This window comes from Pezoporus wallicus, unplaced genomic scaffold (assembly GCF_028554395.1).
Source record: "Pezoporus wallicus isolate ANWC-B61680 ecotype Strahan unplaced genomic scaffold, APGP_CSIRO_Pwel_v1 contig_3058, whole genome shotgun sequence".
NCBI classification, from domain to species: domain Eukaryota; kingdom Metazoa; phylum Chordata; class Aves; order Psittaciformes; family Psittacidae; genus Pezoporus; species Pezoporus wallicus.
The window spans coordinates 5,699,877-5,720,046 of NW_026641153.1; the positions used below are offsets into that span (position 1 = coordinate 5,699,877).

Genomic DNA, 20,170 nt, shown 5'->3' on the forward strand with positions numbered 1-20,170 from the left:
GGGACCTGAAAAGGATATTCCTGTTTCCTTGAATATGCAACATCTTCATTCTCCTACAGTACTGCCAGCAGGCAGCAGATGCTTGAGGATATGGGTGGGATACTCTTGCTAGGGAAAAATCTTAACAGCTAACCTCTTCTGTTCCAGAGCACCAAATAGCCTTTCCAATCTGAAATCATCATATTAACAAAATTGAATGGCAGAAGTGGTGTCTAATGGGTTCCTCCACATTGTAGTGAGAAACACTGCTATTTAAGTCTTGGCTTATTCCAGAAAGCTCAGGCCATGGTATGTACTCTGTTGCTGACCTTTACAGACAGGGCAGGCTTTATAGACCTTTTTCCTTATGCGTGGAGCCTTGTGTCAAATTAAAACAATTTTTCTCCCTCTTGAGAATAACATTACAAATCAGACTTCCCATTGTCGGTTGAGGAAAGACTCATGGAAATAAATGGTAGAAATAAGCACTGTATTCAGAAGCAGCAGTTTATCCTGAGCATCTCCCCATCCTTAGAACTCCAAGCCACCAAGGCTCAGGTGGAAGCCGGCTTGCCTGAATATGGCTCATTCTGGTGAAGAGTCACCATCACTATAATTTATTAGGTGCAGACCAGCAACTGAGGCGGATGCTCTGTGAACACACAGCACAAGAAACAACGATAGTCCATTCCTTCAGGATATTGAGAAGTAGGACAGGAGATGACATGCAGGCATGCAAAGAGGCATGGTCAGTGCAAGACCAGCAAAGTGTAGTACTGCCACATGCACTAAGTAAACTGTGCAGACATCAAACCCACACCGCTTTTCCTCCCTTTGTGTCCCCCCTACAAGCTTAGGAGTTGCCAGGATGAGAAGGCAGTAAGAAGCAGTCAAGTAGGAGCAGATGTTTAATCTAATAGTTCACTGGAATCAATGCGCTGTTACCTCTCCCTATCTGCTTTCAGTGGGTCTGTCCAAACCCAGGCAAAGCAACACAGGTTTTTGTGCATTCAGCACAGTGATTGCCTCCTATACAGGCAGTGAGCACTTACTTAGGAAATATTCTGCCTCCAATTACCATTTCTGATTTGAGTCATGGAAGAATACACCATAGTCCTCTATTCCTGCAGTCACCAGCTAATGAAATGTGTTGCAGATATTTATAGGACTGTCATTGTAAACAGCATTTGCATTTGATGCCTTTGAGTTATTCAGTGTGACAGTGCTTTCACCAGGAGGGATTTTTGGTATTGAAAGGGAAAGGTTCCCTTCGGAGCTGTTTCCTCCCATCGCCTTCTCTGTTTGTGTTGGATGGAGCAGTTCTGTGGGCAGCTGCTGATAATTCAGTGATGAAGTGACAGGCACATGGGGATAAGCTGAGCACGGTGTGGGTTTTTGGGCTGTGTCACAGAGAGTTTATAGGATTCTCTGAGACAATTTTACAGCAAAGATGGATAGGAAGGAGGGCAGTCGTGCCACAGATTAAAACAACTGCCAGCAGACCTTCCCTAGGAAACCCATTGTGTAAATATTTGGGTAGGAGCCTCGAAAGAGATTTAGTTTTGTGATAAAGGTAACTAAAACGTCCTTTCCTTGAGAAAAAACATCTACAATTCATAAGATTCCATGAGTAACCACAAGAGAGGCTTGCTTTCTGTAGCATCCCTGTATTAGATAGAACAAGCATGTATGTCATGTATTGTCACTGATGTCCCACAAAGGAGGTCAGCACCAGTTTTCCCATCCTCAAGAGCCAAAGAGCAGAGAAAGCAAGCATGCCTTGCTCATACACACAAACACACTGCTCCAGATCTATGTGCCTTACAAGCACTTACAAGCACTGTCTGTGTTTGTGTATTGAAGATATATTATCCATAGTCTTTACACACTCGTATACAAACGACAGAGCTGTTTGAACACACTTGTGTTGAGCTCTTCAGGCGCTCAGGGTCACGCTGCTGTGCAGGCACCGAAAGAAGTGGCAGATTTGTCAGAAAAATGTGAGGATCTGAGCTGTTTTGGGAAAAAAAGAATAAAATCTGTTCTGTATTTCGGTGCATAATCTCCATCTGAGTTCGTGATGAGTCTGGCCCATGAAGTGCACGTGGCCCATATTCATACCCGGCGTGTGCAGCTCCCTGCCATATGAACTGTTAGCACTCAGGAGTGTGTAACACAGTCCCACCTCTTCACACGCCCTGAGAAGCATGGGGAATTTGAGGGATTGATGTGGATACAGCATCCCGGCTGAGCAAGCAGCAGGCGTAACTGTGGAGCTCACCTACGAACTGTCTTAACTTGAAATGTCTGAAAATTCTCTCTGCTTTGAGTATCAAGGGCATCTAAACTGGTAGTTTGAAATAGACACGACTGGTAGTTTGAAATAGACACTTGACTTTATACTTTCTGGATCTAGGGTGGAGGGCTCTTGCCCTCCAGAAGGAAACTGGGAGGCTGTTTTTGTAAAGGAAAAACCCCTCATTGAGCTCATAGTGAAACCCAGGACTTGATCAAGAGCAAACTCCCTTGCTTCTCTGCCATGCCAAGTGTCCTTCTGTCAACAGCTCTGCTCAACCATTGCTTCTTGTCTCTTTGCTATGATTTTGCTTTTCCATGGTGAAGCAAAGCCATGCTTTGTGCCTGTTAGTTATCAGTTCCCCCTCCATTAGTTCCCCTCATGGAAGGAGGTGATCTTGCCAGTCTACTCTGCTCTCATGAGACCTAGACCTCACTTGGAGTATTGTGCACAGTTCTGAAGTCCTCAACATAAAAAGGACATGGAGCTGTTGGAACAAGTCCAGAGGAGGCCACGAGGATGATCAGGGGACTGGAGCAGCTCCTGTATGAAGACAGGCTGAGAAAGTTGGGGCTGTTCAGCCTGGAGAAGAGAAGGCTGCGCGAAGACCTCTCATAGCAGCTTTCCAGTATCTGAAGGGGGCCTATAGGGATGCTGGAGAGGGACTCTTCATTAGGGACTGTAGTGACAGGATAAGGGGTAACGGGTTCAAACTTAAACAGGGGAAGTTTAGATTGGATATAAGGAAGAAGTTCTTTATTGTAAGGGTGGTAAGGCACTGGAATGGGTTGCCCAAGGAAGCTGCGAATGCTTCATCCCTGGCAGTGTTCAAGACCAGGTTGGACAGAGCCTTGGGTGATGCGGTTTAGCGTGAGGTGTCCCTGCCCATGGCAGGGGGGTTGGAACTGGATAATCTTAAGGTCCTTTCCAACCCTAAATATTCTATGACTCTACTATCCTTCTGTGGGTAGTAGCCTTCAGAGAGGAGAATCTTGATTCATCACTTGTAGTCATCCTCCCTCCAAACTCTGGTGCTGCTCAGCTCATGTTTAGTGACCTTTTGCTCCCATGTTCCCATTTATAGTGCTTTGGTGTTGATTTCCCTTCTCTGGTTACATAGGGAAGCAGAAGGGTTCCCTGACTCATTGCCCAAGAGCTGGCCACAGCCCCATCCATACTAGAGCAGCAGATAGCACAGATCAGCCAATGCGCAAAGCAGCATCTTTCACCAAGACAGACTGGGCTAAATCAGTTCCTTCTCACTGTGCTTTGAAACCTTCCCATTTCTTGCTCTGACAAACCAGCAGAGTTTGTATTGGTCTGATGATGCAAAAAAGCACAGTGTGGGCTGCAAACACCTGGTGGAATAATAAAACAGAAAGGAGGGAGGGCAGGACCATCCATATTTTAGCTTATATCAAGCAGGAAGTTGTCTTCTATCGTCTTTTCTCTTTCAAAGCATCATTTGTTTGTAAGGGAAGTGAAAAGTCCCATACATTGTGGTCCCATACATCTCCAGCCACATACATTGTGGTCTGAGCTTCTAGCTATCAGCAAAGACAAAATCAGAAGTTCCTTCACTGTGTTGCTACCTGGGGTTGGGAGGAGGGGCCAGTGTTGGGTCTATTTCTCCCCACCAAGGCTTTCCATCTCCTGCAGCAGCTCTTCACCCTCTCTTGTGCAGAAAAGACTAGGTAGAAGCAGCCTGCAGGCCACCAACTGGGGTCATTGGCCTGTAGCATGAGCCTTCAAACCATTGAGAGGCACAGCAATGAGGTGGCAATAAAGAAGTGCAGTACACACCTTGCTGTGTGCTCATACACTACCTCACCAGACTATGAACACGACTGTGGTCTTTGACAGCCACGTTGCTGATGAACAGAACTGCTGGGGACAAGCTGATGTGAAAGCAGTGTGCTTTCACTCCTCTTCTGCAGGTGATGTTCATGAAATCCCTTGCAATCAGGCAACCATCATGTGCTGCATTTCAGAGCTTCACTTTATTCAGATACGTTATGTTACCAGCTGTTTGCATCTGGGATTTCTTTAAGCACTGAAAGCACTACGGGGATATGAAACTATGGGTTGGGAAAGAGTAGAAAACCAAAGAAGCTCCACACAGCTTTGCCAAAACACTAAAGCACAAAGCCAAACACCTCAGTAAATATTCCCTCTTCCTCTTTTCACCTTCTTTTATTCTTATTTCAACTGTTATATCAACTTATTTCAATAGATGGGGCATAATACGTGCAAGCCGGACTGTGTTTCCATCCCTGACATCATGTGTTACCACCACAATAAACTCACTGCTTTATCTCTTGCCTTGAGTAAACTCATATTAAAACTGGAACATCACTGTATAACGATCATCTTGGGGATGCAACAGATATGTGACAGTAAGAGGATGGAGAGATGCTGAAGCAGAGCTCAGACACTTGGACTTTTATCTGTTGGGGAAGCCCAGCAAGCTTGTGGTTCCCTGTGCCCATGCTATCACGAGCCATATAACTCTTAGTCCAAGTGGGTCAAACCATTGCAAAGCCCTTCCGTGAGCCCCTGGAGCAGCTTTACAGCTGAACTGAAAGCTGTTTAACACAGACTTCATGGAAAAAATCTCACTCACCAAGCAATACACATTATGAGAAGCCATATTTTGCATAGCATTACTTACCGGATGAAACCCTTGTAGCAAGATAATTTATTGCCATGGTGGTAACTGGATGACATTTATGAGTAGCCTTGTTTTATAAGGCTTTTCTTCGGCTGCAGTGCCAGGGCTCCAGTTGTGCTCATGGAAAACGAGAAGGGAAGCAATTTTATTTAGCGTACATTATCCTCCAGTGGCATGCTGGTGTGAATAACAACGGGGATAAAGTCTGCTTGGATTGCATGGGATTGTGCATTCCAGGATTGTAACTTTGGAGTGAGTTGAAGGGAAAAGCTTATTTTGACTGAAGTTGTCTCATAATAAACTCCGTATCTCGCATGGCCAGCTTGAGGCTCAACAGAGGTTTTGGCACATCTGAATTTTTGCTATGGGGAAGAGGCCAGGGCCAGAGTAAGACTCGGTCTGTCCTGGTTCCAGGAAAGGGAGAGATGGATATGGGACAGAGCTAGGAAGAAGGACAGGAGCACCCAGGAGAGCTGAGGGGTGACAGGGCAAAGGTGATGCTGCTGGAGATGGTCAATGTTGCAGATACCATGGCAATGGCTCTTGAATGGGTGAAGTTGATGGGCACCAAACACCGCAAGGATGCCAGCACATCCAGCCCCATTAGTCCACAGGAGCGGGTGATTTTTAACCCACAGAGCTAAAGCAGAAAGCTGAGCTGTCCTCAGCTAACCCCCTGAGCCCACATCTCTGCAAAGGCGGCTTTGCACTGGGGGCTTAGCTCATCTGGCGCTGGTGGGGAGAGGTGATGTGTGAGGGCAGAAATGCAGTGCTGTGGCAGCCACATCCTCAGCAGCCTGTACTCCCCCTGCCAGGCTACTGTGGACCCTCTGCTCCACTCTGGTGATGCTTTAGGACTCGCCATGGCAAAAAAATACCATTAAATGAAGCTGGGGATCCCTGCAGTGCTCAGGGAAATGCCTTGGCTGGAGAGTGGTGGGGCTGAGCCATACTGTGGGGCTGGGTCCATTCTGCTGTGGATCCAGACATGTGTGAATGTCATGGGGCAAGCCCACAGCAGGGGGGCTGCCTGCGTGCTGCCTAAGTCATGCTGAAGAAGGGATTTCCAAAAGCCAAAGAGGCTTAGGCAGCCCATATCCCATTAGCAGATAGTGGGATTGTGCCTGTGCACTCTGAAGGGCTTTGCAGGGCTGAGTTGGGATCTGTAACTGCAAAGCAAAGTTGCTCCTTCCCTTACAGTGCTCTCTTCAAGAAGAGAGCCAGGAAAGGGCTCAAGCAACTGTAGAGGAGCTTCCTCAGGCCACAGCTCATTTATTTCTTAGCACCCAATCTACAGGAGCTTGGAAGTCTCATAAAAGTCTTCTATACCGAAAAGCTTTATAGGTATTATTTGTTAACTCTTGTAATAAACTATACCTGTATGGAAGCACTTTTGCACCAGTATCGTGATAAATAGGACACCCCAAGTAGGACAAGCCCATTTTGGGATTCAAAGCCAAAGGAGCAGCTGGTGCAACCCCAGGGAGCACTGTCAGCATGGCCTTTGCTTGCTTTGCACTACCTTGAATCACGGCTGTTGAGGGGCTTGGGGACACTTGCCTGGGTGTTTCCTCTCCTGGCCAAGATCCTCTGTGAAGCCAGAGGCTGTGGTACAAAATGCTGGGGACCTTCTGCAAACAGACCCATTTTCCACACTGGAGCAGCCTCCTCCTGGCAGCCGCTCCATGACAGCTACCAGGGTGGCTTTCTTTTCCTCTTCCAGCCTTTTCTTTCCCCAGGGCCAAAAGAAGGGGGATTAATGAAAGGAAAAAAGCCCAAAACCAGAACACAAACCACAGACTGAAAGCGCTGGGGTTAATGAAAGGCTCCACGTGCTGGGCTGGAAAGCCAAGCGCCCTGACATACATGTCTCTTCTCTCTTGCAGATGACGGAGGGCCGCAGATGCCAAGTGCACCTCCTCGATGACAGGAAGCTGGAGCTGCTCGTTCAGGTATTAACTGCACGTTTCTCCACGCAATGGTGTGCTGCGGCTGCATGTTCTTTCTGTGGTGGGGAGAGAAAAGGGTTTTCAACTGCTTTTCTTGGCAACTTCAAGCTGTGATTGCCTTTGGAGCTCAGGGAAGCTGCACTAGTGCTGGGTGGGAAGGATCTGCAAAGATATATCTGTGGGAAGGGCTAATTCAGGACATATTTCACTTTGTCCTGTGCCAAAAGCTGTCCCAGTCACTGTCAGTGGGGTAGAAAAGCAGTTTTGGTCATTTCTGACACTGTTACTATATCAGTTAGCTATTTTTTGAGACGTTGCTTAGCTTTGAGAAATGCATTGCTTAAAATACCTCCAGAAACTCTTTCCTGTGAGGGTGGTGAGGGGCTGGCACAGGGTGCCAGAGAAGCTGTGGCTGCCCCATCCCTGGCAGCATTCAAGGCCAGGCTGGACACAGGGGCTTGGAGCAACCTGCTCTAGTGGAAGGTGTCCCTGCCTGTGGCAGGAGATTGGAATTGGAGGAGCTTTAAGGTCCCTTCCAGACTAAACCATTCTATGATTTATTTCTGTCTTCTTTCCTTGCCACCCTAAATTGCAGGGTATGATGCCAGGCTCCATGTCAGAGGCGGTGGCCAGGAGCACAGCCAGCAGAAGGGGCTGCAGTGCGGGTGCCATAGTCAGGCATTGCTTGGGACACTAATCATAAAATCATGTGTCGAACACAAATATACTTTAACATAAGTCTGTGCTCCATCTGCCTTACTTTTTATTAAAGAAAAGCACAAAGGAAAACTAGGAGAGATGGGAGTTGTGCTGGCTGTGTGACGATGGGCTGATGCACCAGTACCATTCTCCGCTTCTCCTGATAGAATCAAATGTGCTTAACAGCAGAAATAAGTCTGTGTCTTTCTTGATAGAGCCATAGACTGTTTTCAGTTGGAAAGGACCTTAAAGATCATCCAGTTTTCTAGTTTTTTGCCGGTTTTGGCTCATGTCTCCAAGACCACCAAAGGGTTAATAGCAAGAATGACAGGAATGTCTTTCCTTTTACTAGCGCTGCCTGCCAGCTACAGGCAGCCCAAGAAGCAGGAAATGAAACTTCCCAAAGCGCCCAAATCCCCCGGCTGGGAGGGGGGCAGGATCCTTCCCAGCACAGGCAGACCTGAATGGGGATTGCTGGAGGCGACTTCAATCACCGGAAGCACGTTTTCAGCTTTGCTTTCTGGGAAGTTGCTTAAAAACACCATTAACGAATGTTAATGGTAATGTTTTTTCATGTCCACAGTCACTGAGGAGGTGAAATCCCTCAGCTTGTTGTGACAGTGCAGTCAGGATAGCCATGAATGAGTGGCTGTTCCAGCCAGGTCTGGAAAGTGAACAGCTAGATCAAGATGAGTAATTAAAACCAAACACCATACCAATGGTCTCCACACCGTGAGCATCCCTGCACCCACCTCACTGATGCTCAGCAGTTGCCTGGGGGAAGATCAGCCACCTTCATCGCAAGACCGCAGCACTTGGGTTCCTATTTCATATAAATGACTTTTTAATTCTTCTTAATTCGATTAAAAATGAATGGGCTCTTGGAGAACAGCTCTGCTAAAGCACTTCTCACAGTATTAATAATCACAGTTTAAAATATACTGCAGGAAATCTGCCCTGTCCATCCTGCTTACTCTAGGGTTTTATCAACACAAAAAAAAACAAACCACAGTGAAGATAACAGTTGAGGAGGCTGGTTTGGGAAGCTCCATATCCACTTCTGAGTGGGCAGAAGCAGTATCATGTGATATTATGGGGTTTTAAGTGTTTGATCACACCTTTGAAGGGAATTTCTCCTAATCAATAAAGACAGTGGATTGCTCTGTAAATCACACTAACTAGTTTGCAAGTGACCCACGGCTGAATTTTATTTGTACAATAAATTGTTTTTGCTGTTTGCAAGTAACGTATGAATGGGGAAAGACAGGAGGGCTGCTTATGAAAAATTCATGCCCAGGAAAAGCAGTAACCTCTTTTGCATGTAGCTTGACCCAGATCTCTGAGTACCACCATGCCCGTATGTGTACAGCATTGTCCACTGAGGCATCTCAGGTGCCTTTCTGGTTAAATGAGGCTTTTCAGTGCTGTTAAGTAGCTTCTGCTCAGGGAAATAGTAAATAAATCACTTTTGGGTGGAGCAGCCAACAGAGGAAGAGGATGTTTGGATTCAAGTATGTCTCTAATATCAATACTCTTTGTAGACCTGGGCACAATGCTTTGCTTTGCCTGCATCTAAAGTATGGGCAAAGCCACCAGCTTTGGGGTGATCCTAGGGCTGCTCTGCCCAGGGTCCTCAATCAACCAGCCTCCCTCCGGGAGCAACGTGCACTTTGCTAGGGGAAATCTCACCAAGTGACCTGTATTGTTTGCAACTTGTGGTGAGATTTCAGATAAAAGTTGCTTTGTAAGTTCTGAGAACTGCTATTCTTATTATTGCCTTATCTCATAGCTGAACTGGATAAGAAGCTGTAAATAAAAAGTTCATCCAGCTCTGAGCTTCTGGCTGTCACTTCAAAGCTGTGTTTTCCTGTGGGTACCTTGCCACAGGCTGAAATAGAAGGGTGATTTGCTCCTTTATGCCATAAAAGAGGTTCCTCCATAGCTGCATTAGGCCTTAGCATCTAGACCTGCATTGGCTTGAGTCCCCTGGGAGCAGAGCTCTTTAACTCTCATGTCAAATTTCACCTTTCCCACCAACCTAAACCTTTCTTGGAAGCTTTTCCACAGCTGATTTATCACTCCAGGAAAGACTGCTGGGAATCAGCAGAACTGATTTCTCTGCCATGGGTGAGATCAAAATAACATCCTAACCTGGATCTGGCTTTACGCTGCCTTGCAGCTCTTGTGTGTGTGTGTGTGATATCAAGTGCTCTGCTTAAAGAAGGGTTCAGGGCTCCTGCTGCTGTGCTGTGGTGTGGAAAAGAACAGCAGAAGAAGCTGGGTCTGATCAAAGGAGGGAGACTGGTAGAGCTGCCTTGAACGGATGCAGGAGAGCTCCTGGAGCATCTTGAAACTGCTTTAGGCCAGTGTCTCTGGGGAGCTGAAATGATTTCCTCTCCTGCTGCCTCCCGTGCTGCTGGGCAGAAACAGATGCATCTGGGAATGATCATGGTGTTTGCAAAAAGCAGTGTGTTAAGCGAATGCACTCCCCTTTTTGTCTTCAAATTAGCTGTGATCAGGCTCAGGGGTTTATGAATACGCCATTCGAAACATATCCATTGGGGGTAATGAGGACCATACCTCGGGCTGCAGGAGGACAGCAAGTGGTAACTGTGCTCCTGTGGTTGTTCATAGGAGTCAGCCTTGGCTCCGTGAGACAGCTCCACCAGACCAGATTGAAATGCTTCGACACCACAAATTCTTTCCCACAACTACAAAGACCCCTCGGATTGGCCTCACAGCTATTGCGAGTGGGACCCCACACACACATGTGTTTTATTTGCATTACTGAGCCCCAAAAGTAAGACTTTGGCTCAGAGGCAGCATTTATAACCCCTTTGAATGCTGGCTTGCTTTGGTGTTGGCACATAACACAAGGGCTTGGAGTTACCACCACCAGGAAAGTGATCCTGGGTTTAGTCAATCAAAGGGTCTTGACTAAAGTCTCTTCCTCCCAAGTTGAGCAACTGCAGAGTGGTAGAGCAGCAGCTAAGGAAAAGCAGAAACACAGGCTTTGCGGATGAAAGCAAGCCCTCCCCAGTGTGTTTTGTCAGATAAATGCTGAAATTTAGAAGGACTAATCATAAATGGAGACAGAGGAGGATCATATGGAAATCTCTTCCTGAGGGTCTGAAACCCAAAGCGTGTTTGACTTGGGATTAGGAAGAAGAGTTGCATTTGGTATGTGTTTCATTTGATAAATGCCTGTTGACAATCTGGGGTGTGTGGCAAGTTTACATAGGATATTCCTTTGACAGCTTTTTCTTTCTGAGCAGGAGCAGAACTGGATCTTCTTACAACCTGTTTTTTTTCCCCTGTTTCTGTTTGATGCATGTTTAGTTTCTAACACAGTTTGGCTTTATCCAGCTAATCCTTTTCAGCAAGCAAGTCCCTTCTCTTGCTTCTGGAAAATGGATTTACCCACATTCCCCACTCTCAGCTTCTCTATCTGTTATATTATTTCCCGCTGTATCACTTGTCGGCTGCACATGAAAGATTTGCATTGCTTTACTTAAAGACTTTTGCATAACTGGCAATTCGTTCCTTTTCATGTGGGTTCTTATGAACAGGGCTTCTTTCCGGGCTGGCTGAATCAGGAGGCCTGGATCGCTCCTGGTGCCGGTTATCTGGCAGCAGCTCCAGCAACTGTCATCCAAAAGTGTTAAGCCTCCTAATTCCTTCTCTCTGGAAAAGTTATTGCAGAAAAAGAGCTCATCTGAGGCTCGTAGCAGAGCTGCCTGTGGGGTCTGGAGGGCTCTGAAATTTCATCATAGGAAATAACTGGGCTTTTCGTTTCTAACCTTCTCCCTGAAGACCACGAGTTCAATTTGGAGATAATAGGGAGAGATGAGGAGTCAGCACCACACTTATATTTGGGTGGTTAACCCACCTGTATGTCCATGTTGCCACTTCTTAAGCAACTCTTGCTATCAAGCGGCTCAGGGCAAGCTAGGTAAGCTTGCGACCTTTGTATTTCCCAGCTGCCATGCAAGTGCATCCAAACCCACAATCACAGAATAAACTGGGTTGGGAAAGACTTTTGAGATTATCAAGTCCAACCATTACCCCAGCACTGCCAAGGCCACCAGTAACCCATGGCACTGAGGGCCTCAGCTACACGGTGTGTGAGCACTTGCAGGGATGGTGACACTGCCCTGGGCAGCCTGTTCCAGTGCCTGACTGCCCTTGCAGTTAAGAAATTCTTCCTCATCTCCATCTAAACCTGCCCTGGTGCACCTTGAGGCCGTTTCCTCTTGTCCCGTCCCTTGTTCCTTGGGAGCAGAGCCCAGCGCCCTCCTGGCTCCATCCTCGTCTCAGGCAGTTGTAGGGAGCGATGTCCCCCCAAGCTTTCTCTTCTCCAGACTGAACCCCCCAGATCCCTCAGCCGTTCCCCATCACACTTGTGCTCCAGGCCCTGCACCAGCTCCATTGCCCTTCTCTGGCCCCGCTCCAGCACCTCAATGTCTCTCTTGTAGTGAGGGGCCCAGAGCTGAACACAGGATTCAAGGTGCGGCCTCACTGTGCTCACTACAGGGGGGTGCATGTGTGTATGGGGGGTGCATGGGGGTGCATGGTGCATACAGCCAAAATGAATGGGATGTGCAGAATACCTTTTTCCAACCTTTTCACAGCATGCGCCAGCTCTGCTTTGCGTGGATCAGGATTCCTTCAGTTCAGGAGCCCAGCACTCCAGTGTGTCTGGCATGTTTCAGCATTTCACCCCAGGAACCTCCTCCAAGCCAGGCTGGGAGATACCAGGCTGGTGAGGTGCTTCCTAGACTGGTGCCTTACTGTCACACAGATGGCTGTAACCAGGGTGGCTGTTCTGGTGGAGATGCTCAGTTTAGACTTCACCAATGTCCCTTGCTCCTCCAGGCTCAGCCCCACTGGGGCCAAGCTGAGTATGCTGTCCTGGGGATGACACAGCGTCTTTTGAAGAGCAGTAACTCCACTAAGTGGGGTTTTCTCTGTGTTTTCTTGTTGCCTCATCTTTCTATGCCAATAAACGGGATGGTTACCTGGGCTAGCACAGTGGAAAAACTGCAGAGGTTCCCCTTAGAATGGCACCTGCCTGCCATCAGGGAGAAGCTGTCTAACTTTGGACACAGGTTTTGCATGTGGACCACAGCAGGACCACAGCACTATATCCCATGCTGGGGATAAGCAAGCCCCAGGATTGAATCAGCCTCCCCTGGGAAGTCACAAAACTTGCAGAAAAATAGGGTTGAGCCCTGCTCTGTTGCCAAAACTGGGGATCCCTTTAAAGGCACCAGCTCCAGGGCTGATGCAGACATGAAGCTGGGCAGCCCTGACCGTAAATGGAGATGTTTAGGTGCCAGTAGTTGTCCTTTCGTGTGGGGAGGCAGCTCTGTTCCCTGCAGTGCCTGCAGGCTCTGAGCCAAGAGCACTTTAAACATCTCAGCAGCAGCAGCAGCCATCAGTGCTGGGCTGGGAGCAAGCAAGCAAAGGGTGAGTACTACCTTTACAGGGCTGTGTATAGTGCATGTTCTATAGGGCAGGTCCCATAACCCTATAGGATGGACTGGTGATGATGCCCTCAGTGAGTGCCCAAGGAAGAGTCCCTGCTCTTACCACCCAGCCTCTCCATACTTGCAATGAAGCAGCTTTGTCTTAATTCAAGGCCTCAGCATTAGCTTGACAACTTTCATCTGAGTGGCTTTGTAGATTGTGGGTTGGTGTGTTGCTGCTCTCCAAAAAGACAAAAAGCATGTTTTCTGTAGGGCAGAGAAACAACTGGAGACCAGGCTGAGCTCAAGTGGGTTTTCTGATAGGAATCTGTCAGGATTCAGGCCCTTGCACTGAGAAAATGGGCAAAAATTGGACTTGGTCTGTAATTTAAAATGGGCTGGAGCTGAAGGGGTGCTCAGATCTGCCTTCTGGAAAGGAGGCTTTATTTTCCCTAACTGCAATGTCACGACTCCGGTGTAAGTCTGATTTCAGAAACAAACCCTGATTTACTACAACAAGAATGAGACCAGTCCAGCTCAGCAAAGCAGAATTTGGAAAATTACAAGGTAGATCTTTTAACATCTTTGGCATTAAAGATTACTGAGATTCACAGCTTTGGATCAGCTTGGAAGCCATAGGAGGTGGGATTTACATAACCAGAACAAACCATGCAACTGCCCCTCCACAGCCTGGGGCTCCTGGAAGATGAACAGTGTGAAGCCATCTCCCTCCTGCAGGAAAGGCTCCTCCTGGCCTCTTAGTGCTCCTCAGGTCCCCATTTAAGAGTTTTGATCATTTTGAGCATGGCTGCAAATGGGACAAATGTACATCTGTGTTTGGTCACCAGGAGATGGAGGAGAGATTGCTCAGCAAAAAGGGAGGTGGGAGCCCAGAGTGGCAATCCCTGTCTGTGCTCTCCCTGAACAACCAGTGAGCGATGAGTCAAGAGCTTCTCTGCTGAAAAGTTAGCTCTTTACCAACCTTAGGAAAATACATCTAGCATTGCTCCAAGGGGAATAGGGTGCTGGGAGCATTGTTGGCTTTCCCAGTCAGCACAGCTCCTGCAGAAAAAGCTGCTGCACAATACCCACCTCTTGTCTTAGACAAGGTAAATGAGCAATAGACCAGGAGAGCCAGGTCTGCTCCCAAACCCAGCCTTCCAGCCTGCAATGGATGACTCTGTTGAGCTGCTTTGCAGAGCCTCACAAACTAATCCCCTCAAAAAGCATCCACCAGTGGCCATCTGTGGCCTACAGAGCATCTGGTGTCAGGCTGGAGGTTCATTTCTCAGCTTGGGTTCCAATAAACCCAGAAGTCCACAGAAGTCAAGCCTGGAGGGGAGAGTGTTTGCTGGGAGATGGAAGAGCATAGGGGCAGAAGAGAAAGAAATCTGATGCACAGAGGTAGAGAATATAAAATCCAGTTTAAGAGCCAGAGGGATGTCAGGCAGGGTGAAGGTCCAAAGCAGATCCACTCAATTATGAGGACAAAACTGAAGGGATTTGGGACAGGAGGTGAAATGAGCATCTCAGAAGGGGATCCTGAGCTGGGCTCAGAAACTAGGGATGGAAGAGCCTCTGCTTGGCTCCATCAAAGCCAAAATGGTGGTGCTGGCCCTACGAGGTTAATTCAAGCTAACCTCAGGTGTGCTGGGTGCTCCAGGTCCCCTGAGCTCAGCATTGATGACCATAATGCTCAGTGAGGATAGACACAGCTACAAACAGCACTCAAGAAATAGACTTGCTGGAGGAGAACATACTCTAAGGCCAGATACCAGCATGGCAGGCTGCGTAGAGCAAGAGTGAGATTCACCAGGAGCAAGACCTGAAGAAGTGCAGTAGGGCACACAGCTCCAGGGCAGGAATAGATCATCCATCAACCCAGATGGACAGGGAGCATGGAGAGCCTCCAAATGATCTGCTATGAAGTGAAGGTCGATGTGGTTAAGCAGCTCTAGAGAAAGGAAAGACAAGACTGGAGGTTAATGAAACCCAGCAGGGATAGCTCAGTCCCTCCAGATTTGCTCCTCAGCTGCCTGTGGGTCAGCACAGGCATGGGAGGAGCATTAGCAGAAGATGGGACAGATGGAGGCAGGGGGCAATAGATGCCAGGAGCAAAGTGACCCTGGAAGATGAGGCAGGTCAGGGCTGACCTTGCCTATGGCAGAGAGGTATTTCTGTGCTAGGAGGAGGTTAACTAGAGAGGAGGATGCTTCCCTGGCACAATAACACTGCACATTCCCCTCTTTCTGAGCTGCTTGCTGGATTCTGAACAGAGCTGAGAGCAGGTTTCTTCCTTTCATGCCCTAAGTCCCAGGTAACCAAACCTTGCACATCTATCAGATACCGCATTAAGAGCCTCGGGGAACAGGATCTCACAGCAAAGTGCCTTGTAAGAGAATAAACAAGGAGTGGCAATCATGTTACTCCATGGAATGAAACAAAGGTGTGATTTCCAAGGGCCTGCGTAATCAATATCGCTATTATCAGTCTTCCTGAATAAATTGTATTTAAACTAATACAGGCTGGGGAGCTATCCATGAGCTTTCAGGAGAGAGATAAGCTGAGGACATATGTTTATTCATGCCGCCTATGCTGAGAACTGGATATTCTTTGCAGCTGGCCAGATGTGGGTGAAGATATTCAGTATCTTGTTTCCGTTTGTTCTGCTAAAATTCGTCAAATATCCTTAATTTTGAGCACATGGAGCTTTTCAAACTTGTGGGGGGAGCTGGTCACAGTCCCAGTAAAACATCTGGTGATGGGAGAAAGCTCTTTCCAATGAGTTAACTCCTAGAGTTTTGCAGAGCATCAGCAATTTAAACTGTCCTGGTGGCCTCCTACCACATCCACCAGTACAGGAATGGCACATCCATCATCTAATGGCTCTGTTACAGAGAAAATCTCTTACTCACAATTACATGGGAGAAATTCAGAAATTCACTATTATTTCTGCCCAGCTCAGCTGCTCCCTGGCCTCAGTGGAGCTTTTGTTCATGCTGGACCAACCTGCTAGTGGCTGTGAAATACATCGTTGTATCCATGAGATGCTGCTGCAGCCATGGATAACCAAACATCCCCCAGCTTCACGTCCCTCTTCCTAAGGCAACAGCAGGGCTCATCCATGGGGCACCACCCAGCACAAAGATGGAAATAAATGAGATTTAGCAGCAGGATGATGAGGCTGAAATACACAGAGCTCCATAGGCTCTCTGCTACTGCTCCTTCATGGTAGAGCAGCCCTTGCACTGGTGCCACATCCCATCCCTCACCTCCACCTCTGGCTGCCCTGAGCGCTCGCCTGATTTGCTCCATGACAGTGGTGAGATTCATCTCATTTAACTCAAGGCATGTGCAGTGTGGGTGTCTGTGCCTGAGCTATGCTTTTACAGCCAATGGAAAGAGGGGGGCACTTGTAGGGCACAGCTGAGCTCATCCTCAAATGGGTCATCTGAAATAAGTCATGCCCCTTTCTCTCCTTGATTGCCAAAGGACTCTGCAATTAGCTCTTGAGTAGGTGTTCACATTGCAGAGGGTGATGTGTGGTCAGATCAGTCCTGCTTCAGCTCCTCCTTTCATGTCCTGCAGGCTGTGCAAGAAACCCAAATGATAAATTTGGGTAAGAAAGTGCTAAAAGTGGCCCAGGGCAGAAGCTGTCTCTTGGAAGGCAGCAGAAATAGAAATAGAAAATTATTTTTATAGCATGGTCTGAGCAAGCAATTTTGGAAAATAATAACGTATGTACCAGATGATTTTAGGAGATATTGAACAGTTTGGAAGCCTGTAGCTCAGAAGACATTATAAGCAAGGCAGCAGAGCTGATCCGTTTTCAAGCCAAGGTGAAAAATGTGCATTTCCAATCCGAGCCAGCATTTCAGGATGGAGCATTTCGCCTTATTGCTTCCATCAGACTGCACAGTACAAATACTAGTTTGATAGTGAATGAGAGATGCCAAGCTTTATTGTCTAAGCTACATTGCTCAGCTTATAGAAAATTGGTTTATATTCCCTTTCCTTTCAGCCACAAGTGAATGCAGCTTGGACAAAAGTTTTCAACTTCCAGCCAAAAGCCTCTTCCTTCAGCATGGCACAGTGAGAGCCTTGGCCATGGGTGAGGCTCCTAGGCTCAGGGGTATGGCATGCAGTGAGCAAAAAAGGATCTTAAACTGTTACCATCTCACTAGAAAAAGGTTTCATTTCCCTTTCCCTTGCTGCAGGTAACCAAAAGTGGCAGCTGGCTGTGGCTGCATGGTGTCAGGTTGGAATGGTTTGCCCTCAGTGATGCATTGGACTGGTTAGTCACAAAGACACGGATTTCAGCATCACACCATGCAGTGGCATTGAGCAAAGCAAAGAAGAGCTGGATCTGGCACAGCAGTGCTACCAGGAGAGGTTGCTGAGCTAGTGTGCCTCAGCATGCAAGGAAAAGGAGACATGTGCCAACACGTAGAATGGGCAGGAGGCTGGTGATGGGCAGTGCAGGGGTGTGAGGAGGGAGGCTTGGGTGCTCTCCAGCCCTGCCCACCCCACCTCTCCCTCTACAGTCATAGAATCATAGAACCATGGAATGGTTTGGCTTGGAAAGGACCTTAAGATCATCCACTTCCAACCCCCCTGCCATGGGCAGGGACACCTCACACTAGACCATGTCACCCAAGGCTCTGTCCAACCCAGCCTTGAACACTGCCAGGGATGGAGCATTTACCACTTTGGGCAACCTGTTCCAGAGTCTCACCACCCTCACAGTAAAGAACTTCTTCCTTATATCTAACCTGAACTTCCCATTACCCATTACCCCACCACCTTAAACTCATTGCCCCTTGTCCTATTGCAGTCTCCATCCTTTCCCTCTGCCTTGGAGTGTGTTTTTTGGCCCAGTCTGTTTGGAAATGATGCAAAATGCCATCCTCAAGTGATATAGCACATCTCCATCCCCCAACCTTTCCTGTATATCTAGTGTGTGGCTTGTTGGCCCTTTCCATCTTTATTTCATGTCAGTCCCTCCTACTTACGAGGAAGCTTTGGGCAATCTGATGTTGAAATGGATTTGTCTCTTTCTTTGGTGGTTTATTTCCCTGAATTCCCCTCCTCCCCAGGGATGCTGTAACTTGCTGAGGGCAGGATGCTGTAAGTTCAGCGCCTGGAGAAGGAACAAGCACAGGAAAGCTGCCGATGGCATTTGGGCTGGCTGCGATAGGGGATGTCATCACAAAACCCATCAGCTTCTCTAATTTTCTGGACAGAGGAGATGGCTTTTGGATAATAAGTGGGTCAAGCTTTAAAAAGAACTGCATGACCTCATCGTGAGCAGCAAGATGTGCTCGTTCTCCCCTTACATCCCTGTCCTGACCTTTTCCAGAGAAGCAATCCTCTTGGATGAGAGGCTGTTAATACAGATAGGATGTCTTTTACTTTCCATCTGTCTGCACTCAGAGATGCCTCATCACCATTATGTTTGAACAAAAACTTCCGTTATTACCTTTGCTGGGAAAGTGCCCATATTTGGAAGGAAGAAGCACAAATCTAAATGCACCCTAGGAGGAAGCTTCATTCTCTGTCCTGACTTTGAAGATGACACTATCTTGGTAGCAGGTCAAACCAGACACTTGGAGGTAGAGCCAGTGAAATGTGCCAGCACTGAAGGGTTTTATCTTGAAGAAAATCAATTTCTAATATAGATTTTGGGTTAGTGATTCCTCTCTATTTTTGGGGAGAAGTGTCCTCTGTGCTGCCTGTCTCCAGCATTCATGTTGGCAGAACAAGAATAATCCTTCCTGTGCAAGCAGACAGCAGGTTAGTCGTGCAGCCTGGTCCCCATTACATCTGCTTTCAGGAACCGCCATCCCCTTCACCCACTGGAATAACATGGGATGAGGGGTACAAACATCCCTTCATCCTCACATGATGGCACATTTGGGCCATTGGGATCAAAAGGCTGCCAAGCTGCAGAGATGCCTCTGGCCCATGCTGGGTGAATAACCAACCCTGTGGTCATGGTGGAAGATGGAGAAACAAAGGGGGGTGGGAGCAGGAGGTGCAGCAGTGATTAGATGTGACCTGACGGACAGCCATCAACTTTCAGCTCATCCCTACCCTCCTGCTTTGGCAGCCCAGACAGTGTTAGTGACTTGGACTTCTCAGGGTGGATCTTACAATGTCTCTAAGTTACACTTGTCTGCTGGGAAATTAGTGAATTGGACAGACTTGCCTTTGTCCTTTTTGAGAATATAATAAGATCAACCAGCCAAGCCATTTACACTTCATTTCACCTCCTTTCTTTGGAGCATTTCATAAGTAGTTGTTCTGACCCACATAGCAATGTAGGCAATGCCATTGCTCATGCTTGTGACAGTCTCTAGACGGTCTCTCTGATGTTTATTGAAGGAGACCATCCTGGCACCCATGCACCAGCCCCACATAGCAGCCAGGCTGCTGCATGGGACAAGCCTACAGCTGCTGAGCAGCTCAAAGACATAAAGATTGGGAGTTTTGGCATTGAGCTTCTCTTGGTTACTAGGAAGACTGGGGGTTGGGTGAATTTAGTTCTCTCTTTTGAGGATGTTCCAGCAGTCGATGCCTAATGAGAACCCCTTCCACTTAGAGCCTGCCTTTACTCCTCCATCCCTGTCACTAGTAGGCAGGGGATGGACAAGCTCATTTCTTGAGGTTCAGTTCAGGTTTATCTTCTCTAGTTCTTTGATTTTTCTTGCCTTTTGAGCAACCAGAGACTTTACAGAGGTAGGTTATAATGTGCTTTAAAGAGGAGGACTCATCATCCATGCCCCTGACCTGGCTCATCTCATGGGGACTGGGTGCTCATTTCTCCTCACTCTGGTGTTTCTCCACTCTTCTCATAGGCAGAGCCAAACTGGGACCACAGGCAACAACTGAGATAACCCTCAAGCTCCAGTGACTCCAGTGTCCTTTCTCTCTGCACCAATATCCCACTCACTGGACTCCTGCTGCCCCTTTGGCAACCACAGCTCCATCAATACAAACACCTGTGTTCTCTGGCACAGCTTTGGGTCCAGACTTTGGGAGGATAGGGTGAGATCTGACCCCAACAGGACACAATAGATCCCTGAAGATGGGGACCTCGGACCTTCAG

General features: G+C 47.7%; 1 protein-coding gene across 5 annotated transcripts in view; it reads left to right on the forward strand.

The window, feature by feature from the left end:
* FRMD4A (FERM domain containing 4A) overlaps nt 1-20,170 on the forward strand; it is a 380,270-nt gene that overhangs the window by 237,615 nt on the left and 122,485 nt on the right. For all 5 annotated transcript variants that reach the window (XM_057422479.1, XM_057422480.1, XM_057422478.1 and 2 more), the window contains one exon: nt 6,833-6,898. In XM_057422479.1, coding sequence (XP_057278462.1) covers nt 6,833-6,898 — 66 coding nt within the window. The remainder of the gene's footprint in view (nt 1-6,832; nt 6,899-20,170) is intronic.